The following is a 27,253-nucleotide window of genomic DNA, read 5'->3' as shown; positions in this document are numbered from 1 at the left end:
CTGTCATCACTAAGACCATTTCATCCTCTTTTCTAAACTAGCTAAACCTTACCATGACTTCAAAGCCAAGCTCATAGAATCACTTCAACCAGGCCTATAGATTCACCTACTGTACCAGTATTATCTCTTACACAGCCTGGTAATTTTCACATTGTATTTCTTTTTCTGTGTGTCCTCTCCACAGCCCAGTGAACCCATGTCATATTTTTATGCATCCGGTACAGCTGCTAGCATACCACCTCCATGTAACAGGAGATCAACAAATACTTCCAATTGATTCACTGAATTACAGTAATAAAAAAGTAGACAAAAAAGAAGAGTAGAAGACTAAAGAGTGAGAGTACATGGCTTCTTAGAAATGGAAGAGCATAATAAAAACCCTAAGGGACCCTAAGAACCAGTTTTACCACTGGATCTTATCACCATCAGGCCTAGCAGAATTGGTATCACCACAGACTCCATCAAGCTGAAAAAGAATGTTTTCCAACAAATCAACAGTATTTTGCTTCAAATACCCAAAGGCAATTGTCTTAGCTTTGTTTTCTTTATTAATGTAGACATTTTAGAGAGCAAAGGACCCAGTGTCGGAAGCCATGCTTTGATAGGGGATGTGCACGATTCCAAGCCATACAAAAAAACTAGCCTGCACGAACATCATATTTTACACATATTATTCTATTCTTCCAAACAACTGTGACACCATACAGAATAACTGGACACATGGAACAGAAAAGTGGAATAAGAGATTATCTTTGTTAAATAACCTTTATCATCTGTTTTCTAAAACCCAACAATAATACAGTAAAATGCCACACATCTTCTTTAAAAATAGAATGTTTCCTAAATATGTATTTTGAATAAGCTGTATATTAAAAGCTCTGTAAGGCTATATGACATAAATAGCTGTGTCGCACTACACAGAATTAATCATATGCAATAGAATGTTTAATACCTTTATCTGTATGTAAATACAGATAACAATAAGAGATCCCAGTGATTTTACCATTCATGTGTAAATCGTTATGCAGCTAAAAATATCCTAATTTATGTTTTCAAATTTAGCAAAGCTTTAGGATATAAATAAAAGTACTAGCAGAAAAAACTTAATAATGTTTTCTATTTTTTACAACACAAACGAAGTTTTTGGAATCAGTTTTTAAAATAATGAATAAAAATGCTAAAATAAGATTCTTATATTGATCACTTATGAAAGTTGAAGCACTTCTTTAATTTTTTACACATAATTTATAGTTCTCAAAAACATATTACAATTTTCTTACAAAATACTCAATAGTTTCATCCTCATTTCAAATTTTTTTCACATAAATTTCTCAGAAGGACCTAAGACAGTAGCTTCTTTGACAGTGAAATGTACAAAATAAATGACATGTCAACGAGGAAATTAGCATTTCCTTTCTGACCAGCTGGGTCATGTTTCTTTTCAAAATCCTCCATCCCATGATACCTAATAATAATAATCTAAAAGACCTCATTAAATGATCGATACATTGACAGAACCTCTATAAGGAGACACACAGTGTTTTAATTGATTCCTTGAATGTATTACATGGGATATTAAATGTGAACTCCCAAAATGTTACAAGAGAAAATTCACCTCATTAACTGATTTTCTACATGGTATGAATACAGCAAATGAAAAGATTCAAGAACTTTTCACCAAGGAATTAAGAAGTCCAAGCTTTTACTAAATATTTCATACAAGCAATATCACAGCAAAAATCATAGTAGAAAAAGTAATATTTACTTACCAAAAAACTTCCGAAGGCTGAATTAAATATCGCAGCTGCCTATAGAGAAAACAAATGAGGATGAATAACTCACTGAGAGTGAATAGGAAAGCAAAGGAGTTCATTCCCACCTTCAACCCCTATTAATCAGCATCTTAAATAGTAACTCTATAAGCAGAATAATCACTGCTTACTGACAGTGGCCTATAGTTTACTAAGAAGAATGAGCGGTAGGTTAGAAAACCATAAATGATGAGTCTCAAAAGCAGGCAGATTAGCTTGCCAGGAGATGCCTCGAATCTATAAGACAGTTCCCAAAGAATCGTCACCAATAGTAAATCAAAACCATGTTGATATTGATTTTGCCACTAGGCTTAGAACAATCAGAAGTTGATTTATTTCTCAAAACAAGTTTACATTCCTTGGAGGATGAAACATGGTATTATAAGGCAAACATTAATTGTTCCCTGCTAGTGAGTCACTTCGAACTACAACCACAGGGTGAGATATGTCACCCCCATATGATACAGTGGAAGTACGAACAGTGCTGAGGAGACCAGGAAAGTTACTGCTAACCCTTCACACTAAGGCAGAAACAAGCAAAAAAACTTGGACTTGATGTCAGAATTCAAAGAAGAAACATTTGACTTTGTGCTTACCTAAATATCCATGGTACCCATAGTAGACGTAATACAGTTCTTAATGTTAATCACTATATTCCACGAAACTACACCCACAGTCCTGAAAGCTTCTCCCATCACCCCAAAAGGAGAAAAACGTATAAAAATCCAATTTGATGAAAGCCAATGAAAAGAAAAAATTATAAAGGCAAAATGGAGTGATAAAGAAAACCTATTTATACCTCCTACATATCCTGAGCAGAATGAAATTAATCATCATGGACATTAGCAGCCACAGTGTAATAAAAAGATGTCAGTTTAGTAAGTTTGAATAAAGTCCAAAGCCAGGCTAAGAGCTGTAGCTGAAAACACCTTCTGCTCCGGGAGAGGACGCAAAGAGAGTGAATGGGTAATGAGATCCTTGGCTCCAGAGAGCTTAGCTCTCCTATTCCAGTTCATAATTAATTCAGAGCCTTGATAATTTCATTAGATTTCTCCTTTGCTGGCCCTATCAATAAAAGATGGCACTGGACCACAGTTCCTCAGTGGCACAAACACAGGCACAGGCCCAGACCAGGCAACCCTTTGCTTCTTGACAGGGACAATGGCATATGGTGCTCCATGTTGTACTGGAAGCAGTGGGAGAAACAAAGACGCAGCTAAACAAAACACTGCAGATGACAATTTTCAACTACAGTAACATAGTGACCATGTCTTCCTGGAGTTCAATGGTAAATAACTCCAAGAAAAAGTTTTTCGTAAGGAGAAAAGTAAATTAAAGGGTAGAAATAAATGAATTGTGCTGAGATCAACAGAGAATACTGTCTGCTTTCTTATAAAAATGGATTTTCTCATAAATAATTGTGATATCTAGATACTATTTTGTGTTGAAATTGGGTCTCTTTCTCTTTAGTAAAGGAATGAAGCCTTTGCCCTCGGAGCTCCCCTCTTCAAAATTCATATCTTTCCAGTGCTTTTCACTGATCTTATCTCAGATAGCTAGTGGTTTGGCCTAGCATTTTATGAAATCGGGAATGATTAGAAATCAAAATAGCCAAAAGTCTAATAAGTACCAAGAAGCATTCACCAGACCAAATTTCCAGTTTATGGAAGCAGAGTATCTTCTATGAACTGGCTGTGTTCCTATATGTGATAAAATGAGGGTGATGTCAGTAATGAGATATGAGTAATAGGGTACTCGAAGATGCATGCGGCAGGCCAACTCAGTCCTAGTTGTTTTCTGACAGTGCAGATATGAATTCATTCAACTACACTATCCTCCTGTGCAGTGAGCTAATTTTTTTTAAGACTTATTTATTTTATTGGAAAAGCAGCTATACAGAGAAAAAGAGACAGAAAGATCTTCCATCTCCCCAAGTGGGCACAACAGCCAGAGGTGGGCCAACCTGAAGCCAAAAGCCAGGAGTTTCTTCTGGGGCTCTCTTTTGGGTATAGGGTCCCAAGGCTTTGGGCCATCCTCTACTGCTTTCTCAGGCCTTAAGCAGAGATCTGGCTGGGAAGTGGAGCAGCCACGACATAAAATGGTGCCTATATGGGATTCTGGCAATTGAAGGGGGAAGACGAGCCTATGAGCTGTTGTGTTGGGCCCATGAGTTTGTCAATTGGTTGATGGAAGTTCAGGGCTATACTCTCTGATCCCAGAAGAGAAGAAACACTGGACCAAGGAAGTTGTGTTCAATAATAATAGCTAAGCTAGCAGCTATCTCAAATCTACAATGGAAGTGTTTCAGAGAATCTGACTTCCAGAGTTTCAAAGGGTAATGATAAATGTTTAGAAATCATTTAATTGACATACAAAATCATGCATGCCTTTAACTTGAAGAATTCCAGTCCCTTCGCATATTGCTTCATGTCCGACATGATGAGGTCTTTATCTCACTTCCTACCTTAAATCTTCCATTCTGACAATGTTTAACTTCTTTCATTTTCCAGAACTCATCAGGTACTATGTGACATTTGTCACACAGAATTGAAACGATCCTAGGAAGATGACTTTCTCCACCAATACAATATAATGTCTTATAAGAAAGGGATCTAATGAACTCATCCTAAACAGCTACATATCTGAATTGCTGAATAAGCAGGATTCCCTGACATGTCCAAACTCCTCATTCTTAATGGGTGATTCCATGTGTTTGGCAACATCCAAGGACTAACATACCCAATACGGGATGGTACCATAACGAAAAATTTGCAGTAACAGTACAGCTGGATTTCAGTCTTCCATCCATTATAACAACCTCTTCTACCACATTCTGCTTTACATCTTTTGATATACATAATATTTGCTATTATGAAATAGTTACATAAATGACTGCCATCAACAATGCTTTCAAAACTGTTCTATAGCAATGCAATTTAAAAAGCATCTAGAATTACCAAGGAACATTTGGCAACTGTTAGAAGATGATGATATATACATACACTGAATCATATGAAGGCAGACTGATATTTTCAATGAGGAAAATGATCTTCAAAACAGCATCTATGAAGTTAGCACTGTGGTGTAGTGGGTAAAGCTGCTGTCTGCATGCCAACATCCCATATCAGTGCTAGATGGGTTGTCCACTGCTTCACTTCCATCTAGCACTCTATGGATTTGTCTGGAAAGCAGTGGAACATGATACAGGTCATTGGGCCCCTGAACCTATGTGGGAGAGCTGTGAAAAGCTCCTGGCTTTGGACCAGCCCAGCCCTAGTCATTTTACCCATTTGGGAAACAAGCCAGCAGATGAACGATGCCTCACAAATCAGGATAGGGACGATATCTGCAAAAGAATCCATGGTGGAGATCAGAGAAACCACATAGCAGCATGCATAGCATTGCTGCCCCCTGTTAGACATTGCTGCACAGGCTGCTACAGAGGGAAGGTGTGCTCCATGAAAGATCTTGGAAATACCATTGGTGTGTTCTCTGGAATTGGAGTGATAGAGATGGGGACATTGTATAAGTGAACCAGAAACTGGTAGAAATCATTTAAAATCCCCCAACAAGAAACAAAACAAGTAGGAGGCTGCCTAGAGGTGACCACTAGGATAGGACTAAAGGAAAGGCTGAATAATGAGACAAGGTGTACTTCTGTTCGGTGCTAGAGCAAGCTGTGGTGTATTCTATACAGACCAAGAAGATGCCTTGGTAGGAACAAGGGTAAGAATTGAAGAAGACAACACAACCTTTCCTTACCAGTCCAACATGGACACTTGTGATGACAGAGATCACTGTGGCCCACATTTTAGTAGTACCTGTAAGGTAAGACTGTCCCACCCTGTCTAATGCATATCCCTGACCCACATCCTAAAGACCAAACTATGTATACAGGAGAGCAGCACAGACTCAATGTAGAGCGGCACTGCCACCATCATAGTCCCAGCCTCTGTGCCTAGTATCTGTCCACTGGTTCTTCTTAATTTTAACTCAGTTGGCACTGCCACCATCATAGTCCCAGCCTCTGTGCCTAGTATCTGTCCACTGGTTCTTCTTAATTTTAACTCAGTTACACATTTAAAATATTCCATTGTTATTATTATTTCTGTATCCAACAGTTTAAAATGATGGATCCATACCTGAAATGCCTTCTTAAATACTCCTAGTCTGGCCCCTTGTCTCCTTCCTGCTCCTGTTAGAGCTCCTGGTTTTCTGGTCACTTTCAGTTATAAAAAAAATAGTTGTACATATCATAATTAGGATAAACTTATAGTTTAATAACTAACTCAAAACAGTCTAACACTTCAAATTCCCAACCTGATCTTTATTTTTAAACATAAAAAGTATACTTATATATTTAACATATATAAAGATAGATGCATGAAGCAAATTTAAAGTAAAACCAATGGGGATGAAGTTTGTTTGACTGTTTTCTGAAAGTTCATCACATTTGCTACTTCTAGCCTCTTCATGCTGGGGTAGGACAAGTGCATCCCATGGAGTCAGACAGTCTCACCTTATAGGCATTTTTGTAATATTGTCTCAGGATCCTCTGTCATGACAAGCATACTCATTGCCCTGCTGAACATGGCTGAGGGACAGAAATCTCCCATCTGTCGATCCACAGTCCAAGTGCCCCAAACACCTAGAAACAGTAATCAGCAGCAGGACTGCGACTTGCACGCAGGCCCTTAGTGTAGGATGCTGTTGTCCCTAGTGGTATCCTAACACCAGACCAAACACCAGCCTCACCTTTGAGAATGGTTCTCTAGTAACTTTCAACATGGAGGCAGTCTTATAGCCATCTCCTTTGCCTTATGCAGATGCCTTCTTGCAGTTCACCAACCAGTGCAGCTGGTTATAAATCCCAGCTCTGCTTCAGTTTCCATTTTCCTAGTAATATACACCCTAGGAGACAGTAGTTGGGTTCCTATAGCTCACATGGAAGCTATAGGCAGCTTTGGCTTAGCCTGTAATTATTACAATAGCATTGGCTATTGAGGGTATTCATAATATGGCCTAACAGATGAAAGGTCTTCATTGTTAGTGTAACATAGATGGTGTATGAATTCTGAGAGAAAGAGACTCTACCCACAAAGTCGAGAAAGAACACCAAGAGCTGGAGCTGTGGCATGGCAGGCTAAGCCTCATCTGCAGCACCCAGCATCCCATATGTGTGCCAGTTCTATTTGTTTCTGCTCCAATTTCAATCCAGCTCCGTGCTAATGCATCTGGGAATGCAGCACAAGATGGCCCAAGTACTTGAACCCCTGGACCCATGTGGGAGACTTTGGTAAAACTCTTGGCTCCTGACTTCGGATTGGCCTAGTTCTGGTTGTTGGGGTCATTTGGGAGTGAACCAGCAGATGGAAGATTCTCTCTTGCTCTATCTATAACTCTGCCTTTCAAATAAAAATAAATACATCTTTAAAAAAAGAAAGAAAGAAGACCTATGTCAAGGTGAGTGTGAGGGCTCAGTGTACACTCCCCAGGTAACTCAAGAAACTCCAAATATTATTAATTTAAAGAAAAGAAAATTCAAGATGGATCAAAAACAAATGGAACTCCTCAAGCTCTGAGAGCAGTCAATGCAAAACTCCTTCGGGGGCCACTTCCTCAGCCCAGACTAAAGTGGATTCCCAGACGAAACAATCCCCACTGAAGAGGGCTTAATATCGAGAGCCAGAACAGAACACTGTGTCTAACAAGGCCACCATTGCCAAGCAGCAAGGGAAGGAGAAACAATGGGCTTTTTTACACAAACTAAAGAGAAAAATACTATACAGCCAAAAAATCTCGATGTAGAAGACAAAGCATTGAAGCTTTTAGAAGGAAATATGAAACTACCCTTTTGCTTTCAAAAAAGGAGACTGTTGTCCTCCAGATAACAAACAGTATACACACAAAAAAGAAAATGTTAAGGGTTGCCATGCAATGCAGTTTTGGCTGGTGAGATGTAAATGGATACATGTGTGACAATGGGAGTTTATGAAGGTTAGCTTTTGGGACTGGCCCCTTTCCTCCTTATATCCTGACTACAGTGGAAGCATCCTTGCCCTCATGTGAACACCACAAAAACAGCCACACCAATACCCTAGGCCACACAACTAACACCTGAGCTCCATCTAGCCACCAAGGTGCAGGAGAAAAAAGAAGTCCCTAATTGCTCAGGCCACTCTTAGTTCAGTTCCCTAGCGCTTGAAGTCTACAGACACAATCATGTTCCTAAACAAAGAAGACAATCAGAAAGGACTAATTGGGCAGGCTGGAAAAATCCAAAGTCTTACTTCTGAAATGCAAATTTACACAAGTGTAGTAGGGGTTATTTTAGCAACATCTCTTGCTCTCATCGCATATGACTTCACTGCATACTAAGGAAAGGAAAACAGACTATTGGTCATGACTGTTGGAGATCAAAGCTGAATTGCTTTATCCTGGAAAAGATCCTCAATTATGTGAATTTACATCACACCAACCTCTGATTCACAGGAAGGAGAACTGTCATTAATACTTCTTTCCTTTCTAAGTGTAGGTTCAGTGTGAATAACCACATAAAAACTGAAATATCAAAGCCTCAATTCAATCTTCAGTTTTCAAATGAATATGGAAACCCAAAGTGTTTTCTTGTTACTTGAATGGATTTTGTAAAGGGCCATACCAAGGCAAAATTTAACTTAAAAAATTAAGAAAGTTTATTCCGTTTTCAATGCCAATGATAATTTTTGTGTATGTGCTTTAGTTGCTAGTTTCAGTACTTATTTAATTACCATCAATTTCAATATGTAAACTCTTAAGACAAATGTACTTTTTAATCACATTTCTGTTACTGAAACATACCATAGGAAAATACATAGGATATCAATTAAAATGTTTGTTTATACTGCATGTTGAACACTAACAGGACACTTTTCATTTGATTCCACCTTGTATGTGTAGCAATATTTTTAAACAAGCAATAGCTCATGGAGCAGAATATTGTTTTAAAACCAGTACCTAATATTTATCCTCTACAAGGAAATCTAAATATAGACTACAGTGTTGCTACAAAGCATCCGCTAATCTAAGAAAGATTGATTTTGGAACATATGCCATTAAAATTTATCTTCCAAACAGCCACTCCAATTGTTTAAGTTAAAAATCTTACATGAATGAGCAGAAGTTTATATCTGTATTTATGTATCTCTAAGAGAAGAGCAAATGTTTGACATCCAGCTGCTTTTGCAAGAATGAGCTGCCTTCCCTGCCTATTTCTACAGGTCCATTTCCTGATACTGGTGGAAAAAAATATTTAATATCCTCAATCTTAAAGTGAGCGTGGGGTTGCTATTTTTATTTATAACTATTCATCTCAATTCAGGCGAGGAAAAATATATTCAAGTTTCTGTTCCTGGGTGCTAAATCGAATCAGGTGTCGTCTCCTCTTAAGAAAATTAAGTTGCTTTTGTGCAAGAGTGTTTTAATGAGAACGGAGCTGGCCGACAGTGATAAATGGGAATGACACCAGAGAGAGCACGTAAGCAGGACAATATGTGCATGTTACAGTCCTACAGCCTATTTTTCACTGACTATTCTGAATGACTTCTCTGTTTCTTAAGGGGCCTATTAATCTCAAATTTAGTTATTACACAACGTTTATTTGAACATATATTCTGCACATGATGACAGTTAATAAAGGAAATCTTTCACAAGCTGTATTTTTACATATTGTTCCAACTACAGCTCCCAGTCATTTGATGGTATTGATGGAGTAACCTACATTGTGCTGAGGCTTTACAAAAAAAAAAAAAAAAAGGCACATACATTCAGATTCCTAAGCACACAGGGACTCTTAAATAACCATTAAAATGCATACCAAAAAAAATCCTAGTGTGAAATAGTAAAAGGACATCTGCACTGTTCAACAAAAATGGTTTAATGTACAAACTGACCCTTTTAAGACAAACCCGATGCCTTTTAACACTTTTAAAGCCTTGGCCTAATATGCAATAGTTCTTGCATACCAATCAACGTTTTCACAACACACACAGAGCAGGAGATGGAAGGCAAAATCAATTTTCTTGAGGTGCAAAAAGAACCCAGCAACACAGCTGCTTTGATTTTCTCCTTGGTATGCATTTTGGATCAAATATCATGGGCTTACAATGGTGGTGATTCTTTTTTCTAGTAACAGACTCAACAGCCAAAAAGAATTGCTTGAATATATTCCTAGAAACACATTTATCAGCTCACATCATTCATTCAGATTGTGGCTTCAGTTCCACAAAACTTCAGGTGTTCCTGGTTCATAATCCTAAAACTTAATGATATTAGCAGCAAATATCTATACTTGCTCAAGATTTCTTAAATCTTCCATCTAATTAATTGACATAAATATGGACTTAAATGTTTTCCATTTTATTCTTCAGAAATCTGAGTCTTCCAAGGTGTTCGATTTCAATGAAATCAGAATTTTTAAGTGGGAAGGGCTCCCAGATACAATGACAATCCCTTAATAAATCAAGAAACAGGACTCCAGAGAAGCAAAAGATCTCTGCCAAGGTCATGTCAGCAGCAAAGCCAGGGGAGCACTTTCTCCAGACATTCCCCAATCTCCTCTACTACCACTGCACAGTTTACATATGATGGTAAACAGCCTCTTGGAGCTGTATTAGAAAATGGGTGTATCATTAATGTCAGGGCTCACTTAAATAACAGAATGATGGACTTACAACTGCTTAAGAAGTACTATACTATTGTAGTAATATAGGGGAAATAACTTGGGGGAAGGTAATATGGGGAGGGGGTAAGGGAAATCCCAGAGCATATAGGATTGTACTGTAAAATTGAAACTAAAACAGAGGGGAAAAATATATGCTAAAATAAAGAAAATGGGTGTATGATAAAATAATAACACTGATTATATCAGGATAATGCGACGAGGCATTGTTTTTCCTTTGTGCTTTTCCTTGATTTTTCAAAGCTTTTGTCCTAATTATGTATTTATCTAAAAATTTAGACAATATGTTAAAGTAAAATACGAATCTTAGAGGCTCTTTCCTTCATTTTTAGGACAACCTGAAACGAGGCTGTGCAAATATTAGGTGCTTAATCAATGTCTAACCAAAAGCTGCAAAAATAGAGGATAAAGCTAAGAAGAAACTACCGAAAAAGTCTTTGTTATCACACAGAGAAACAAAATGCGGGTAAAATCCAGGTTATCAACTCTTAAGCTGAAAATGTTTGTAAATACTATGAACTTCTTAACAGTATGTTAATCACAGAGAAATATCCCAAATTAAACTGAACTACTATTATTCATCCATTCAAGGCAAATTTACTCAGCTACACAGAGAACCAATTCACAGTTTAGGGTTAGAAACAGACTTTCTAACAGAGACAAACAAGATCAATGGCATCCAAGAGTAGTGGCAGCAGAGAAATGAACTACTAAGATTTCCTTTAAAATAGGCTTTTTCAATATCTCCTAGTGATATGCAGGGAGCACTCCTCTAATCAATTAATGGAAGCTCCTCTGAACGACAACACATGAACTAAAATCTCGGCACAGTGAGCAAGAACTGGCCACGAATTCCCTTAGCCGTTTATTTAGAAGGGCATCCACAATGCCCAAGTGACGACCTTTGTCAAAGCACCTCATGTTTCTTACAAATTGTGGACTCCAGCTATCTGACTCTGATTTCTGCTCTTTTCCAGCCATTAGGTCGGGGAATCTCAGAGCTTCTTAAGGGGACAACAGATCAATCCCTCCGCAATAACTCTCTCATCAGCTTCTCATTAGCAGCAAAATAGTTTTTCTGCCATCTTCTAGAAAATACCTTACCATATATTCACACACAGAACTGCAACGTAGTTGTACAGATCACCTAATCAAGTCACTTTTCTTCAAAAAAGGACTACACTAAATGCACTAACACTTACCTATCTTGTTCTTTGTTTCTTTGGGATCAAACACGCACAACCTCTTTTAAGAGTTTTATATTTAAAATCTGTCTTAAATCACATTTTGCATTAGTAAGGTCTTCATTTTTGTGAGCTAATTTTTCATTTGAAATCATTTTTTCATGGTAAGTCCCCTGAGAGCATTTTACAGATGCTATTGCCATTTCAAGGAATGTGCAAGTTTAACAAGTGGCTACCAGAATGAAGAGAACACCAGTTAGTGGTGTGTGCTGACTTTCATGGTGTAAATACGCCCACTGTGGTCAATTTCAAGTTGTAAACATGATGTTGTTGAATACCAATATGGAAAAGATGGCATAATTCCAATGGCATAAAAAATCAAACACCCAGGGTTGGGTATTTAGCCTAAAGCTTCAGTTATCAGCTAAAATGCCTGCATCATGCATCAGAGTACCCAGGTTTGACGCCTGGTTCTAGTTCCTGACTTTGGCTTCCTGCTCGCACAGGCCCTGACAAAGGGCCTGACAAAGGGCAGTTAAAGCTGCAGTAAAAGGATTTCTGTCATCCACACGGGAGTCCTAGCTCGAGTACTCAGGTCCATGCTGTGTCCTAATCGGCCTCTATCATTGCAGGTATTTGGGGAATGAAACTGCACGTGGAAACCCTCCCAACTCTCTCTCTCTCAAATAAATACATTTAAATGAATAACACACTGGAGAAAGGACAAATTAAGCACAAAATAAGCACAGGAAGGAAATGATAACAGTATAAACAGAGTCTGGGAAAGTTTTAAAGATGAAATTAAAAATTGGAATCTTTTTTGGAATAAGGCACTCACTAACTAGCAGGGGTGGAAATGCTGTCTTACTAACAGAGGAACTAGGCTGACCATGTGATGATGACAATCAAACCTCAACGTGCAGCCTTGGCCTCCCTTAAGGGCCCTCAAAATGTCCCAGCTGCACCACTAGCAATGTGTCTGGGAAAGCAGTGAGCAATAACCCAAGTACTTGGGCCCCTGAACCCTCCAGGGAGATCAGGATGAAGCTCCTGGTTCCTGCCTCCAGCCTGGCCCAGGCCTGACCACTGCGGTCATGTGGAGAGTGAACCACCAGACAGAATACCTTCTCTCTGCCTCTACCTCTCTGTATCTCTGTATCTCTGTCGTTCAGATAAATAAATAAATCTCTAAAAATATAGAGAGACTGACATTGTGATCATAACAGCTGATAGATATAATTATATCCTCTCCCCCTGCTGACAACAGAGAAAATCGATGACAATCAACTTGAGTGACACCCTCAGCTCTTGCCCCATCTTCAAGCACCGGCTTGAGCATCATGGCTCAACCCAGCATCTGTCTTTGGATACCCACTGAAGGAGTAGACATTCCACTATGTTACAGCGGTGTATTTCAAACATAAAAGCTATCAGAGAAGAAAACAAGCAAGTGTTTCTACAAATGACTAAAAACACATATTCAAATACAAGAAACATGAACAAGGAGGCATAGGGTGCTCCAAAAGGAATATAATGCTTCACTATTAGAATGTGAAGACAAAAGAATGATGCTAAGATTACTCAAAACCACAGAGAAGCACATGCATGAGTTAAAGAAATCCATACATGACATCGATGAAAAATTCTGTTGGAAGATAGACAGTGAAGAAGAATCAAACAGAAATATTAGAAATGACAAATTCTATATGTCAAATAAAAAGCACAAAAACTGTAATAAGACTCGGGGTGCTGAAGAAAGAATATCCAAGCTTGAAGACAAATCTTTGGAAATACATCAGTCAAAAAGAAAGGTAAAGGAAGAGGAAGGGAGGGCAAGCAGATGAGGGAAGGGAAAGGAAAGGAAAAGAAAAGCAAAGAAAAGGAAACAAAAGGAAGAAACATTAGAAAAACTGAAAATATAGTTCCAAATTTATAGGACACTACCAAACAACCAAACATATGTGTCTTAGGAGTTCCTGAAGATGTGAAAAATTCCGTCTATTCAACAAATGATGTTGGGAACTGCATGCCAAAGTGTGCATTCAAAAGTCTGAATCAAGACCCCACCTTACACTTTCCATACAAATAACTCACAGTGGATCAAAGATCTAAATCTAAGCTACGCTGCCACGAAATTACCAGAGAAAAACACTGGGGATATCTGGAAGAAGTGACACAGGCAAAGACGTCTTCAAAAGACCCCAGAAGCACAAGCAACCAAAGCAAAAGTAGCTGATTGGGACTGCATCAAGCTAAGAAGCTTTTGCACTACAAAGGAAACACACAACAAAGGGAAGAGGTAATGGACAGAGTGGGAAAAAATATTTGCCAATGATTCAACTGATAGTGTTAATATCCAGGATCCATAAAGACTCAAGAAAATCAACAACAACACAATAATCCATTTAACTCACAAACCAGACAAAAACGTGTGGCATGCTTGATTTGAGCTGCAAGTCATGATTTGTCCATTGTTTTTCTTGTAAAGAAAGAGGTAACAGAAAAAACCCACACAAATCAAGAAGAAGCACTTTCCACAGGGCTGGCATTGTACTACAGCAAGTAAAACTGCTGGCAGTGATACTCTCATGCCATATGGATGGCAGTTTGTGTTCTGGCAGCTCCACTTCCAATCCAGCTCCATACTAATGCTCCACAAAAAGCAGCGAAAAAATAATCCAAACCCTAGCACCCTGCCATCCATATGAAAGAACAAGGTGAAGCTCCAAGCTGTTAAATTTGTTCTGAACCACCCTGACCACTGCAGCTACTTGAAACATGAACTAGTTGATGGAAGGCCCTCCATTGCTCTCAGCAACTCTGACTTTCAAATACATTTTGAAAAAGATTTATTCATTTTTATTGTAAAGGCAGACTTACTGAGAGGCAGACTTACTTCCCAGCATTCACAAGGGAAGGATTAGTTAATTGAGCCCTCACGCCATGCCTTCAAATACATTTTGATATTTAGAAAAGATCTTAAGAATTCATAAATCTTGCAAACAGCCCCAAGATGGAAAAAGATTTAACCAGCAAGATACCATCCAAAATAACAAGAGAAAAGTATGAAGTATCTGGGAATAAATCTAACCAAAAATGTAGGAGACCTATTTGAAGAAAACTACAAACTACTTAAAAAAGAAATTGAACAAGACCTCAAAAGATGGAGTAACATCCCATACTCCTGGATGGGTAAAATCAATATCATTAAAATATCTATACTGCCAAAAGCAATATATACATTCAACGCAATCCCAATCACATTGCCCAAAACATTCTTCATGGAACTGGAAACAATGATTCAAAGGTTCATCTGGAAACACAAAAAACCACGAATAGCTAGAACCATCCTGAAGAACAGGAAGTTAGCAGGGGGAATCATAGTTCCAGACCTCTGGACATACTATAGGGCAGTGGTTATCAAAACAGCCTGGTACTGGCACAAACACAGAGAGGAAGATCAATGGAGCAGAATAGAAACACCAGAAGGGAACCCACACAGATACAGCCAAATAATCTTTGACAAAAAGACAAATGACAATCCAGGCAAATGGGAAGGTCTGTTCAATAAATGCTGTTGCGACAACTGGTTAATAGCCTGCAGAAACCAAAAGATAGACCCACATCTCTCACCATACACTAAGATCAAATCTAAATGGATAAAAGATCTAAACCTACACCCAGAAACCTTCAAACTTTTGGAAGAAAATGTTGGAAATACTCTGCAAGATCTAGGAGTAGGTCCCGACTTCCTAAAAAGGACACCAAAGGCAATAGCAATCAAGACCAGAATAAACAAATGGGACTTCATCAAACTAAGAAGCTTCTGTACAGCAAGGGAAATAATCAACAAAGTAAAAAGGCAACCCACAGAATGGGAGAAGATCTTCGCGCACTGCATAGGTGATAGAGGGCTAATCTCCAGAATATACAAAGAACTACAAAACAACCAAAATGTCAAAACAAACAAGCCACTCAAGATATGGGTACGGGAAATGGGCAGACACTTCACAAAGGAACAAACCCAAATGGCAAATAAACATATGAAAAAATGCTCAAGTTCCCTGGCAATAAGGGAAATCCAAATTAAAACATCAATGAGGTACCACCTAACACCAGTAAGACTGGCCCACATGAATAAAAGCACCAACAACACTTGTTGGCGAGGTTGCAGGGAAAAGGGAACCCTACTCCACTGCTGGTGGGGCTGCAGGCTGGTACAGCCTCTATGGAAATCAGTATGGAGAACATTCAAACAACTCAAAATCAACATACCGTATGATCCGGCAATAGCACTCCTAGGAATATATCCAGAACACTTGTTTTATGAGAAACCAACATGCACCCCTATGTTCATAGCAGCACAATCAGTAATTGCAAAAACATGGAAGCAGCCAAAATGCCCATCAACAGAGGACTGGATAAGAAAGCTATGGTTCATCTACTCCATGGAATACTACTCAGCTATTAAAAAAAACAAAATGCAGTTCTTTGTGTTTGACCCAAATGGGCCAAACTGGAAACCATCATGCTAAGGGAAATGAGCCAATCCCAAAAGGTTAAATACCACATGTTTGCCTTGATTTAAGATGATATGATGTTATGTATAACATGTTATGTTTTGAATGTTATATGTTGTGTATAAACTAAAATTGAAGTATAGGTGAGGTGGTCACAGAAGGTGGCTGGGAACTCGCATTTACTTTTAACATATTGGTTACTCATTACTATGTCAATTAATTCCATAATGATGTAAATTTTTGCTGATGGTATGTTGGAGCTTTCAATTGACTGGGATGATACTCTGCTGGCTCTGTCTTCAGACCAGAGAGGGTATACCTAAGAAGCCGTTGAACTTGACGGGACAATAAGATACTGGACTCTATGTTTGGTATACGCTTGCAATGGGGAAATCTCAACTGAACTTGAGCTGTGGTTATGCAACAAGGTGGAGGAATCCACCATGGTGGGAGGGTTTGGGGAGGGGTGGGGAGAACCCAAGTATCTATGTAACTGTGTCACATAATACAATGTAATTACTGAAGTTAAATAATAAATAATTAAAAAAAAAAAAGCTATGGTTCATCTACTCCATGGAATACTACTCAGCTATTAAAAAAAACAAAATGCAGTTCTTTGTGTTTGACCCAAATGGGCCAAACTGGAAACCATCATGCTAAGGGAAATGAGCCAATCCCAAAAGGTTAAATACCACATGTTTGCCTTAAGTTAAGATGATATGATGTTATGTATGTTATATGTTGTGTATAAACTAAAATTGAAATGTCAATGAGGTGGTCACAGAAGGTGGTTAAGAACTCGCATTTATTTTTAACATATTGGCTACTTATTACTATGTCAATTAATTCCATAATGATGTAAATTTTTGATGATGGTATGTTGGAGCTTTTAATTGATCAGGATGATACTCTGCTGGTTCTGTCTTCAGATCAGAGAGGGTATACCTAAGAAGCCGTTGAACTTGACTGGACAATAAGATGCTGGACTCTAGGTTTGGTATATGCTTGCAATGGGGGAATCTCAACTGAACTTGAACTATGGTTATGCAACAAGGTGGAGGAATCCACCATGGTGGAAGGGTTTGGGGAGGGGTGGGGAGAATCCCAGTACCTATGAAACTGTGTCACATAATACAATGTAATTAATGAATAAAAAAACAATTTGATAGATTATGTAGTATTTAAATATATATAAAATATTGCCATAATTAAAATAAATAACATGTATTGTCCTAAAAAAAAAGAATTCATAAATTTTAAGAAACTGAAAGTCTATCCTAAAGACTTCAGATATGTAAAAAATACACCCCCAAAATTTGATAATTTAGATTAAATACACAAATCTCTTGAAAGGTACAAACTATCAAAACTCTCTTAAATACAAATGGCCTAAAAATCACATTAAATAGGAAAGATATTGAAAGACAGTTAAAACTTTCCCAAAAAGAAACCGCAAGGACCAAATAGCTTCATAGGTAAATTCTACCAAGTGCAGAAATACTAATAATTATAATAAAATAACAGAAAATACCACAAAAAGGAAAAATTATCAAATCATTCTATAAGGTCAGCATTTAAGTTGACACCAAACCCTGATGACAACATCCTAACGGGGTGGCTGCTTAGAGCCCATGACAGCAGTTAAGATGCTAGCATCTTATATCGAAGAGTTTTAGCTTGATGCCTATCTGCACAGCTGCCGACTCCAGCTTCCCTGATGACGTAGATCCTGCAAGGCAGCAGTGATGAATCAAATTCTTGAATTTCTGTCATCTACATGGGAGACCTAGATTGCAAACTCAGCTCCTTACTCTGGTCTAGTCTCAGCCATCTGGCTAATAAAGCAACAGATGGGAGTCAGTCAGTCTCTCTCTCTCTCTGGCTCTTTCTCTCTCTCAAATAAAAGCTAGTAAAAATTTAAAAAGAAAACCAAGGGGCCAATGTTAGGCTCAGCAGTTAAGATGTCAACCTGGACAGTGACATCTCATATCACACTGCCTGGGTTCGAGTCCTACCTCCAGTGTCCCACTAACACAGACCCTGAGAAGCTGCACTGATGGCTCAAGCATTTGGGTCCTTGCCACCTCCCCAGCCTCAGGAGACCCAGATTAGGTTCGGGGCTCTTGTCTTTCACCTGATCCATTCCTGGCTCTTGTAAGTATCTGGTGAGTGAAACTAACAAATGGAAAATTTCTGTCTCTGCCTTCCAAATAAATAAAGATAAATAAATATAAATTTCCATTTACCTAGATCACGTAAAATTATTTAGAAATTTGAATTAAATGAACTTAGAAATATACAAGGATAACACAAAATGACCAGGTGAGGGTTAATCCAGGAATGCAAAGAAAGGTAAGGAACTGAAAGCCAACTAAGGCCAATTCACCTTATCAATAGATTAAAAAGGAAAAAAACTTCAGATGATTGCAATCGATATTTTAAAAATAACAAAATACAGCATATTCATGAGAAAAACTCAGAAAAGTAAAAAAGTAGAAAGTTATTCCATCTGATAAAGGACATCTTTTCCAAAACCAGTTAACTTCATACATATTTAGTGGAAAGCAACTAGTGTTTCTAAACATCAGGCAAAAGGATGTCTCCTCTCACTACTACTTCTATCCTTGGCCTTGTTAAACTAAAAGCAAATGAAGACCAGGACCAAGAGTTCCAAGAGCAGACTAAGCCATTTAAACCACAGAAGCAGCATCATGCTTGCCTAACTTACAAAACTTGTGTTATTTCTTACAGATACCTTTAATAACCAGAAACAAAAATGTTAAGGAACTTCCAAAAATAGCAAAAAAATAATTACTAGTCGACTAGTCCCCTGTTATCTGGAAATACTTATTCCTGTAACTAGACATCATAAAGGCAAAACTCCCTCATTTTCGCTATTTAAGCTAACCTGCTGGTTTACTCCCCAGCTTTCCAAATCAGCTGAAGTCACATCAAATCAAAGGTCTTCCTGAGTGGCAAGGACCCAACTATTTTGAGCCATCCTCACTGCCTCCCAGGTGAATATTCGCAGGAAGGTGAACAGGAAGGAACACAGGGAGGAGCAGGGACTCTAGTCACTACAATAGAGGATAGATACAGGCAGGCCAAAATCTACCTCTATTTTTTTTAAGTTAATTGACCTTCAGTGGCTCTTATCCTCATCAATCACCATCAAATAATGTTGAAATTTTTTCTTCATTCCAGAACTCAAGGGTTTTTTTTAAAGATTTATTTAATTTATTACAAAGTCAGATACACAGAGAGGAGGAGAGACAGAGAGGAAGATCTTCCGTCTGATGATTCATTCCCCAAGTGAGCCGCAACGGGCCGGTGCCTGCCGATCCAAAGCCGGGAACCAGGAACCTCTTCCAGGTCTCCCACACAGGTGCAGGGTCCCAAAGCTTTGGGCCGTCCTCAACTGCTTTCCCAGCCCACAAGCAGGGAGCTGGATGGGAAGTGGAGCTGCCGGGATTAGAACCGGCGCCCATATGGGATCCTGGGGCGTTCAAGGCGAGGACTTAAGCCACTAGGCCACTGTGGCCGGGCCCCAGAACTCAAGTTTTTTATGTAGCGCAGATTATAGCTATTCTTTGTCCTATACAGTCATAAGAAGTTAAAAAAAAAAATCAGAGTGTTTAAGTATGTGTTACACTCACAGAAGCTAATATAAATTTTCTACAAGAGAGTAATACAGAAAGAAACATCAGAAGACATCTTGCCAGTTACCTAATTTTATATGTAAAGATTAGGCAGCAGTCCAGCATGGGAAGTGACTTGCTCAAAATCACACCGCACGTGACAGCATCTGAGTCAGTGTTACGAGGCCTTCTCTAGGCCATTCGTCTCGATTTGGCTCCAACACACTGTGTAGGTGACCTGCCTATGATACAGCATGAGACCTGTGCAGACACACCAACGGGAAGAACACTCTTCAGCAAGCAGTGAAGCACTAAATCAACTTCTAGTTTTTATTAAGGCGATCCTTCTGTTCGTGACTGAAGGTCTATTAGCTTTGTGGGCCATGCAATAGCCGTAGCACCACAACTAATGGACTGCCAAGAGATGATTTAATAAAGAGGCCCAGCTGAGCAATGGTATATAAGTAACTCTGACAACCCAAGGCTTCCTTCCGGTCAAATGTTTTATATCTGTAAGTGACTCTCTCAAACAACAACAACAACAACAAATGGCCTGAGAACACATTCTCAAAAGGTTTTGCTGCAATAACAGTAGGCCAGCCATTGTCCTGGAAGTTCAGATTATCCACATTCTTAAGATGTGATTAAAAAGAGAAAAAAATCTCAAAGGTCTTGTCCCTGGACGCTTCCACAGGTACCATTTATAACACAGTTAGAGATCTAGTTAGACAACATACTCAGCAGCAAACCCAATGTGTATTTCCTTGGGCTGAAGTAAAACACAGAAATAGATAAACTTTGTAAAGGTTGCTCTCTAGATTCTAGTCCAAGACACAAGAAATAGAAACGGCATGGGGGAAGGTTGAACTTAAAAAGCTCACTGGATACACATTGACTAGTTCATCTTTACAGCACAAGCCGACTTATATTGAGAGTAGGAAACAAAAGCAATACGGGGAGAAAAGCCACCAAACAAACAAAGAGTTTTTTTTTTAAAAAAAAAGTCAAATAATGAATATAACTGATAAGAATTTAGGAAAAGGGTAATTGCACACAATTGATCATCATGTGCTACTAGTAAGCAACAACACCTTTAATAGTGTCTAGATTGGGCCCAGCACTGTAGCCTAGCAGCTAAAGTCCTCACTTTGCACTGGGATCCCATATGGGCACTGGTTCTAATCCCAGCAGCCCAACTTACCATCCAGCTCCCTGCTTGTGGCCTGGGAAACCAGTCAACGATAGCCCAAAGCCTTGGGAGCCTGCACCTGTGTGGAAGATCCGGAAAAAGCTCCTGGCTCCTGGCTTCACATCGGATTGGCTCAGCTCCAGCCATTGTGGGGATTGAATCATCAGACGGAAGATCTTCCTCTCTGTCTCTCCTTCTCTCTGTATATCTGACTTTTCAATTAAAAAAAAATAGATCTTTTTTAAAAAGTCTGTATTTATCACTTGGCCCAGGAGTTCCACTTCTAAAAATTTATTTTAAGAAAATAACAGGATTCCAAGAAGAGATTTTTCTAAGATCTTATCAAATCACTAAAAATAAATAATTAAAAGTATAAGTGGGAAGGGGGATACAGAGAAAAGTTCATCTTCCATCTATTGGTTCATTCCATAAATGGCTGTGATAGCAAGAGCTGGGTCAGGCTAAAGCCAGGAGCCAGGAGGGTGGCAGGAGCCCAAATACTTGGGCCATTTTCTTTTGTTTTTCCCAGGAAATGGATGGGAAGTGGAGCAGCTAGAACACAAACTACCATCATGCCTGCACTGTAGACTACAGATTCACTTGCTATCCACAACACCAGTCCCTCATGAGTTGTTAAAAAAAATTGTCAATCATATAAGAACACAAAATCTTATTCCATAGGCACTGCCGGGTAATGACTGGGACAAGGAGATGTTACAACACAGTGTGCTTTAGGACAGCGATTGAATAGGAAGTCTTTCCCTTCATATATCATTGCTCAAAAAATGGGACAACAAAATCCTAACCCAAACAGGAAAAAAGTTACTTCATTAAAAGTAACAATAATTTTATATTATTAGAAAAAGAAATCAAGGCAGTCATTTTCAGAAAAGACATCTCTAGAGAAAACAACCACAAATGAATGAAGAAATTATGTGGAACAGTTTTAAGTATCAAGAAGAATAGATGAGGGTTTAAACACTTAAACTTGTTGATTATATCTGGTTAAAAAAAAAAAAAGCAGTTCTTATTTCCTTAGAAGGAAGGTCATTATTTATTCACTTTTCAAAAAATGTATTCCCTGGTCTACTCCTTATAATAAAAAACAGTGAACTGTGATCCAGAGATAAAGATCATATTGATGATTTTTTTTTTTAATTTGAGACAGAGACAAAGGGAAAATGCTCCCATCTGCCAATTCAGTCCCCAAATGCTTGCAAAAGGCAGGAGTAGGCCAAGATCTGGAAAGTCAATCCAAGTATCTAGGTGGGGGCTTGAGCCGTTACCTGCTTCTTCCTTGGGTGCCCATTCCTGGGAAGGTGGAATTAGGAGCTGGGGCTGAAAACCAAGCACCAGTGATAAAGAATTTCAGGCATCTAAACTACCCCATGGTTCTTTTTTCCTTTTTAGCATGCTCAGTTCCTTATGATACAAGGACAGAACTTCTTATCAGAATATTCACAGGAAAAGTAATACGTTCGCACCTTAGTACTGGGCAGGCAATGGGTATAGCTAATGCACACATACCCATTCACTCTCTCAGGCTCCTTCGCCAAAAACATGTGTTTCACATTCCTGCTGTGACTCATTCAAACGAGGTTAATGAAATTAATTAATTTGTTCCTCTTCCAAACACACAGGAAAACAAAGAAATGACTTAAAATGTTAATTTTGCCTATAAAATAGTGTTTAGGGCTGGTGTTAGGTGTATAGGGTAAAAACACGGCCCAGGACACAGCCATTCCAAATGGGTACAGGTTCCTGTCCTGGTGGCTTCGCTTCCAATCCAGCCCCCTGTTGATGACCTGAAAAACCAGTGAAAGACTGGGTGTCTGCCACCCACGTGGCAGATCTGGAGGAAATTCATGGCTTTAGCCTAACCTAGCCCAGCCACTAGCCCACCTAGTAAGTGAACTTGCTAATACAAAATTTCTTTCTCTTCTCTTTTAAAATGTAACTCTTTCAAATAAATAATCTTTTTAAAAAAGTATCTCTAATTTAAAACTTATTCCTGGGGCCTAGCAGCTAAAGTCCTCTCCTTGAACGCCATGGGATCCCATATGGGCGCTGGTTCTAATCCCGGTAGCTCCACTTCCCATCCAGCTCCCTGCTTGTGGCCTGGGAAAGCAGTTGAGGACGGCCCAAGGCTTTAGGACCCTGCACCTGCGTGGGAGACCCGGAAGAGGTTCCAGGTTCCTGGCTTTGGATTGGCGCGCACCGGCCATTGCAGTCACTTGGGGAGTGAATCATCAGACGGAAGATCTTTCTCTCTGTCTCTCCTCCTCTCTGTGTATCTGACTTTGTAATAAAATAAGTAAAAAAATCTTAAAAAAATAAAAATAAAACTTATTCCTAAGAATACTAATTAATAAAATGAGGTAGCTTTTTGGAAAAAAATGCTGTTTCATTCAACTTCAAATAAGTAATTTGAGAATTTTTTTTCTCAGAATCACTGGAAGATATGAATTTTTAAGACTTTTTAAAATCTTAAATCTCGAATTAACCATTAGAAGAAAGTCAGGGGCCCGGCGGCGTGGCCTAGTGGCTAAAAGTCCTCGCCTTGAAAGCCCCGGGATCCCATATGGGCGCCGGCTCTAATCCCGGCAGCTCCACTTCCCATCCAGCTCCCTGCTTGTGGCCTGGGAAAGCAATCGAGGACGGCCCAAAGCTTTGGGACCCTGCACCCGCGTGGGAGACCTGGAAGAGGTTCCTGGTTTCCGGCTTCGGATCGGCGGGCACCGGCCCGTTGCAGTCACTTGGGGAGTGAAACATGGGATCGAAGATCTTCCTCTCTGTCTCTCCTCCTCTCTGTATATCCGGCTTTCCAATAATAATAAAATCTTAAAAAAAAAAAAAAGAAGTCAGTAATATAGAGACCTCATATGGAAGAGATGCTTAAATGCAAATCTATGCACAACGTTCCCATGATACCTACTTATTCATAAAACACCACTTGGAAAGCAGACTGGAAGACTGAGGCATCAGCGATCAGTCGGACCATAAGCTCTGTTGCCACTCCCCAGCAATCATCTTCCTCTGTTTTTAAAGATTTCAGATTAACTGATACTTAGTATGTTAAGAACTACTGAGATATTCTGCAAGAATATAAATGAGAGCATTACTGAAACCAGCCCTCTTTTCCTAACCAGAGTTAACTTCAAGATCCAAACTGTAGAAACAATTCAAGATTTCTTAAAGATAGCCTTTAACCTGCTTCCTCTTCTCTATTATTTCCCTCATTTTCTTATGCTTCAAGTTGAAAGAGGGTCATGCTTTTATTTAAAAAGTGAATGCTTTTTAAAAATGCATTCCCCTAACTATTCCTTACACCTACTTTCTAATCCCCAGCTCACTTAATTAAATGCAGTGTGAATTTAAATTGCAATTAACATCTTTTGAGGGATTACATGTAGTAATCACAATTACACAGTGAATATTTGAAACACACATCGTTATATTATCTGAAGTGCAAATTGGAATCCAAAAAAGATGTTTAATAAAAATGTATAATACTGAAGACTTTATTATGAAAGCTGAGGGACTAAAATGTGATTTAAAAAAATAGAAGTACTGAGACAAATATACAAACAAGTTGCCTCGCCTCCAAACACCCTGGAAATGGCCCCTCTTGACTGTCGTTTAACCTAGCTTCAGTTTTATTAGCAAGGTGGAAATTCATTTATTTCCCTTAAATCAGCAGCTCACAGTCTTAAAAGAGAAATGATGATAAAGTTCCAGAAAGGCAGGAGCCAAACTCTGGCTTTCTGACCCAAGTATATACGATGAAATGATAAACTTCCTTTACTTATATTTTCCTGAAAAAACCATTTCAAAAGCAGAAATAAACAAAAGAAGATATTTATGGAGGTCCTTCTATGTATCAGACATAGTTATTTTATTTAATTCTCAAGATAATCCTATGAGATAACTATTACTACTAAGTAGTAAGGACAGTTAAGACAATGATTTGAGAGATTACCAATCCAGAAATAGAGATATAAAGTCTCTAGTAAATTTGGAAACATAGCCAAATACACACTTGAAGGCGGAAAGAAGGACTGGGAATTATAGTTATGTGGCAATCCTTCCAAAATGCAATTTTCTTTTTGACAAGGTAATTCACCACAATGTTGAAATCATAACCTGTTACATAGAACCTCTTCCTTTCTACTTTTATCTATAATTTTCGTTGCTTTGAAAAGCAGAGGGGCAAGTAAACAGATAAAACCTCCGTCTACTGATTCAATGCTCTAGAAGGCCACACCGTCAGGGATACGTCAGGCTGAATGAAGCTGCTAGCCCAAGCCTCCCACATGGGCAGGAAGGACCCAAGCACTTGATCCATCAACTGCTGCCTTCCAGGGACCACATCACATGGCAGCTGCACTGGAAGCAGCAGAGCAGTGAAGATGTCAGGGCTATCCAGGACACAGGCATCCAAGCAGCATGCCGACCACTGCATCAAACCCTCACCCCAGAACTTCTCTTTAGTATTTAGAGATGGTAAGACCTAGAAAAATATTCAACAGTAACAATTTTTTTTAATGATGCTTTAGGGATAAAATCAAACTCTGAAAGTAAAATCAGAGGGAGAACACTCCCATCTGAAAAATGGTGTCCTTATAGCCTGATTGGGATTGTGGGCTGAAATCAAGGAATCATTCAGGGTGCTCTGAAACTTCCTAAAAAGCTAAGCTGAGTGCACAATCCAACCGGAAAGACAGTACATTCATGGGAGATATAAACAGCCTCCAGTAGAACAAAAACTAATCTCTCTGCCAGGAATACCTTTTTTGAAAAAAGTATTGCTTCTCCAACTTCGGCATTTTCTGAGCCACTGATAAATAATAATAACATTGGGAAGCATATAAAGAAACACAAAAGATTGGTGGAGGCAGGAAGAGGGGTGGTCAGGAGAGTCATTAGTTACAACCCGTGCCAGAGAATTTGAAAATTTATCTTAGTCTGGCAATTCTCAAAGACACCAAACAACACATGCAGAAGATGCCTGGAAAGTAATACCAGGGAGAAGTAAGAGCCAGGTGTACTGGGACCCAGGGACTTACAGAACACTTGTCTCTGAGAACTATCATCAAAAGCAACTCAATTATTTAGTCGGCAGGCATCTGATGGATTCCTCCAATGAAAAAGAAATCGAGAAATACCTTGTTAATGAAGCATGTGGCATCTGTCCTCAAAATTATTTCAACCTCTGGGGCCAGTGTGTTGGCTCAGCAAGTTAATCCTCCACCTGCCAATGCCAGCATCCTATATGGGTACCAGTTCTAGCTCTGGTTACTTCATTTTCCATCCAGCTCCTTTCTTGTGGCCTGGGAAAGCATTGAAGTGTGGCTCAGATCCTTGGGCTCCTGTACCTATTTCATGGCTTCATATCAATTTAACTCTGGCCTGTGTGGCCATTTGGAGAATGAACCAGCATATGGAAGCTCTCTTGCTGTCTCTCCTTCTCTGTAAATCTGTCTTTCAAATAAAAATAAATAAATCATATTTTAAAAGGTTTCAGCCTCCAATAGAGTACAGCATTAATCAAAGCCAAAACGACTAGAAAGAAAACATGGGGCCCAGCAGAGTAGCCTAGTGGCTAAAGTCCTCACCTTACATGCGCTGGGATTCCATATGGGTGCTGGTTCTAATCCTGGCTGCTCCACTTCCCTTCCAGCTCCCTTCTGGGAAAGCAGTAGAGGATGGCCCAAATCCTTGGGACCTTGCACCCACATGTGAGACTCAAAGAAGTCCTATGCTCCTGGTTTCAGATCAGGCTGACTGGGCTCTGGCTGTTGCAGTCATTCGGGGAGTGAACTAGCAGACAGATGATCTTCCTCTCTGTATCTCATTCTCTATGTAACTCTGACTTTCCAATTAAAAAAAAATCTTCAGAAGAAAGAAAGAGGAGAAGGAAGAAGAGAAGAGAACAGAAGAGAAGAGAGAAGAGAGAAAAGAGAAGAGAGAAGAGAGAAGAGAGAAGAGAGAAGAGAGAAGAGAGAAGAGAGAAGGGAAGGGAAGGGAAGGGAAGGGAAGGGAAGGGAAGGGAAGGGAAGGGAAGGGAAGGGAAGAGAAGAGAAGAGAAGAGAAGAGAAGAGAAGAGAAGAGAAGAGAAAAGGAAAGAAAAAGTAAGGTTACTTTCTCAGTAATGGGCTTCTTCCTCTGTGCAATGGTTTTGCCTGAGATGGA

General features: G+C 39.1%; 1 protein-coding gene across 1 annotated transcript in view; it reads right to left on the bottom strand.

Annotated features, from left to right (window-relative positions):
- Positions 1 to 27,253, bottom strand: part of SLC10A7 (solute carrier family 10 member 7) — a 273,880-nt gene that overhangs the window by 192,351 nt on the left and 54,276 nt on the right. The window contains exon 5 of the mRNA XM_004588132.3: positions 1,770 to 1,808. Within this exon, the coding sequence (XP_004588189.2) occupies positions 1,770 to 1,808 (39 nt within the window). The remainder of the gene's footprint in view (positions 1 to 1,769; positions 1,809 to 27,253) is intronic.

The sequence above is a fragment of the Ochotona princeps genome, chromosome 7, assembly GCF_030435755.1.
Source record: "Ochotona princeps isolate mOchPri1 chromosome 7, mOchPri1.hap1, whole genome shotgun sequence".
Taxonomy (NCBI): Eukaryota; Metazoa; Chordata; class Mammalia; order Lagomorpha; family Ochotonidae; genus Ochotona; species Ochotona princeps.
Note: the sequence above shows the minus strand (reverse complement) of the source record. Positions and strands in the feature narration are given on the sequence as shown.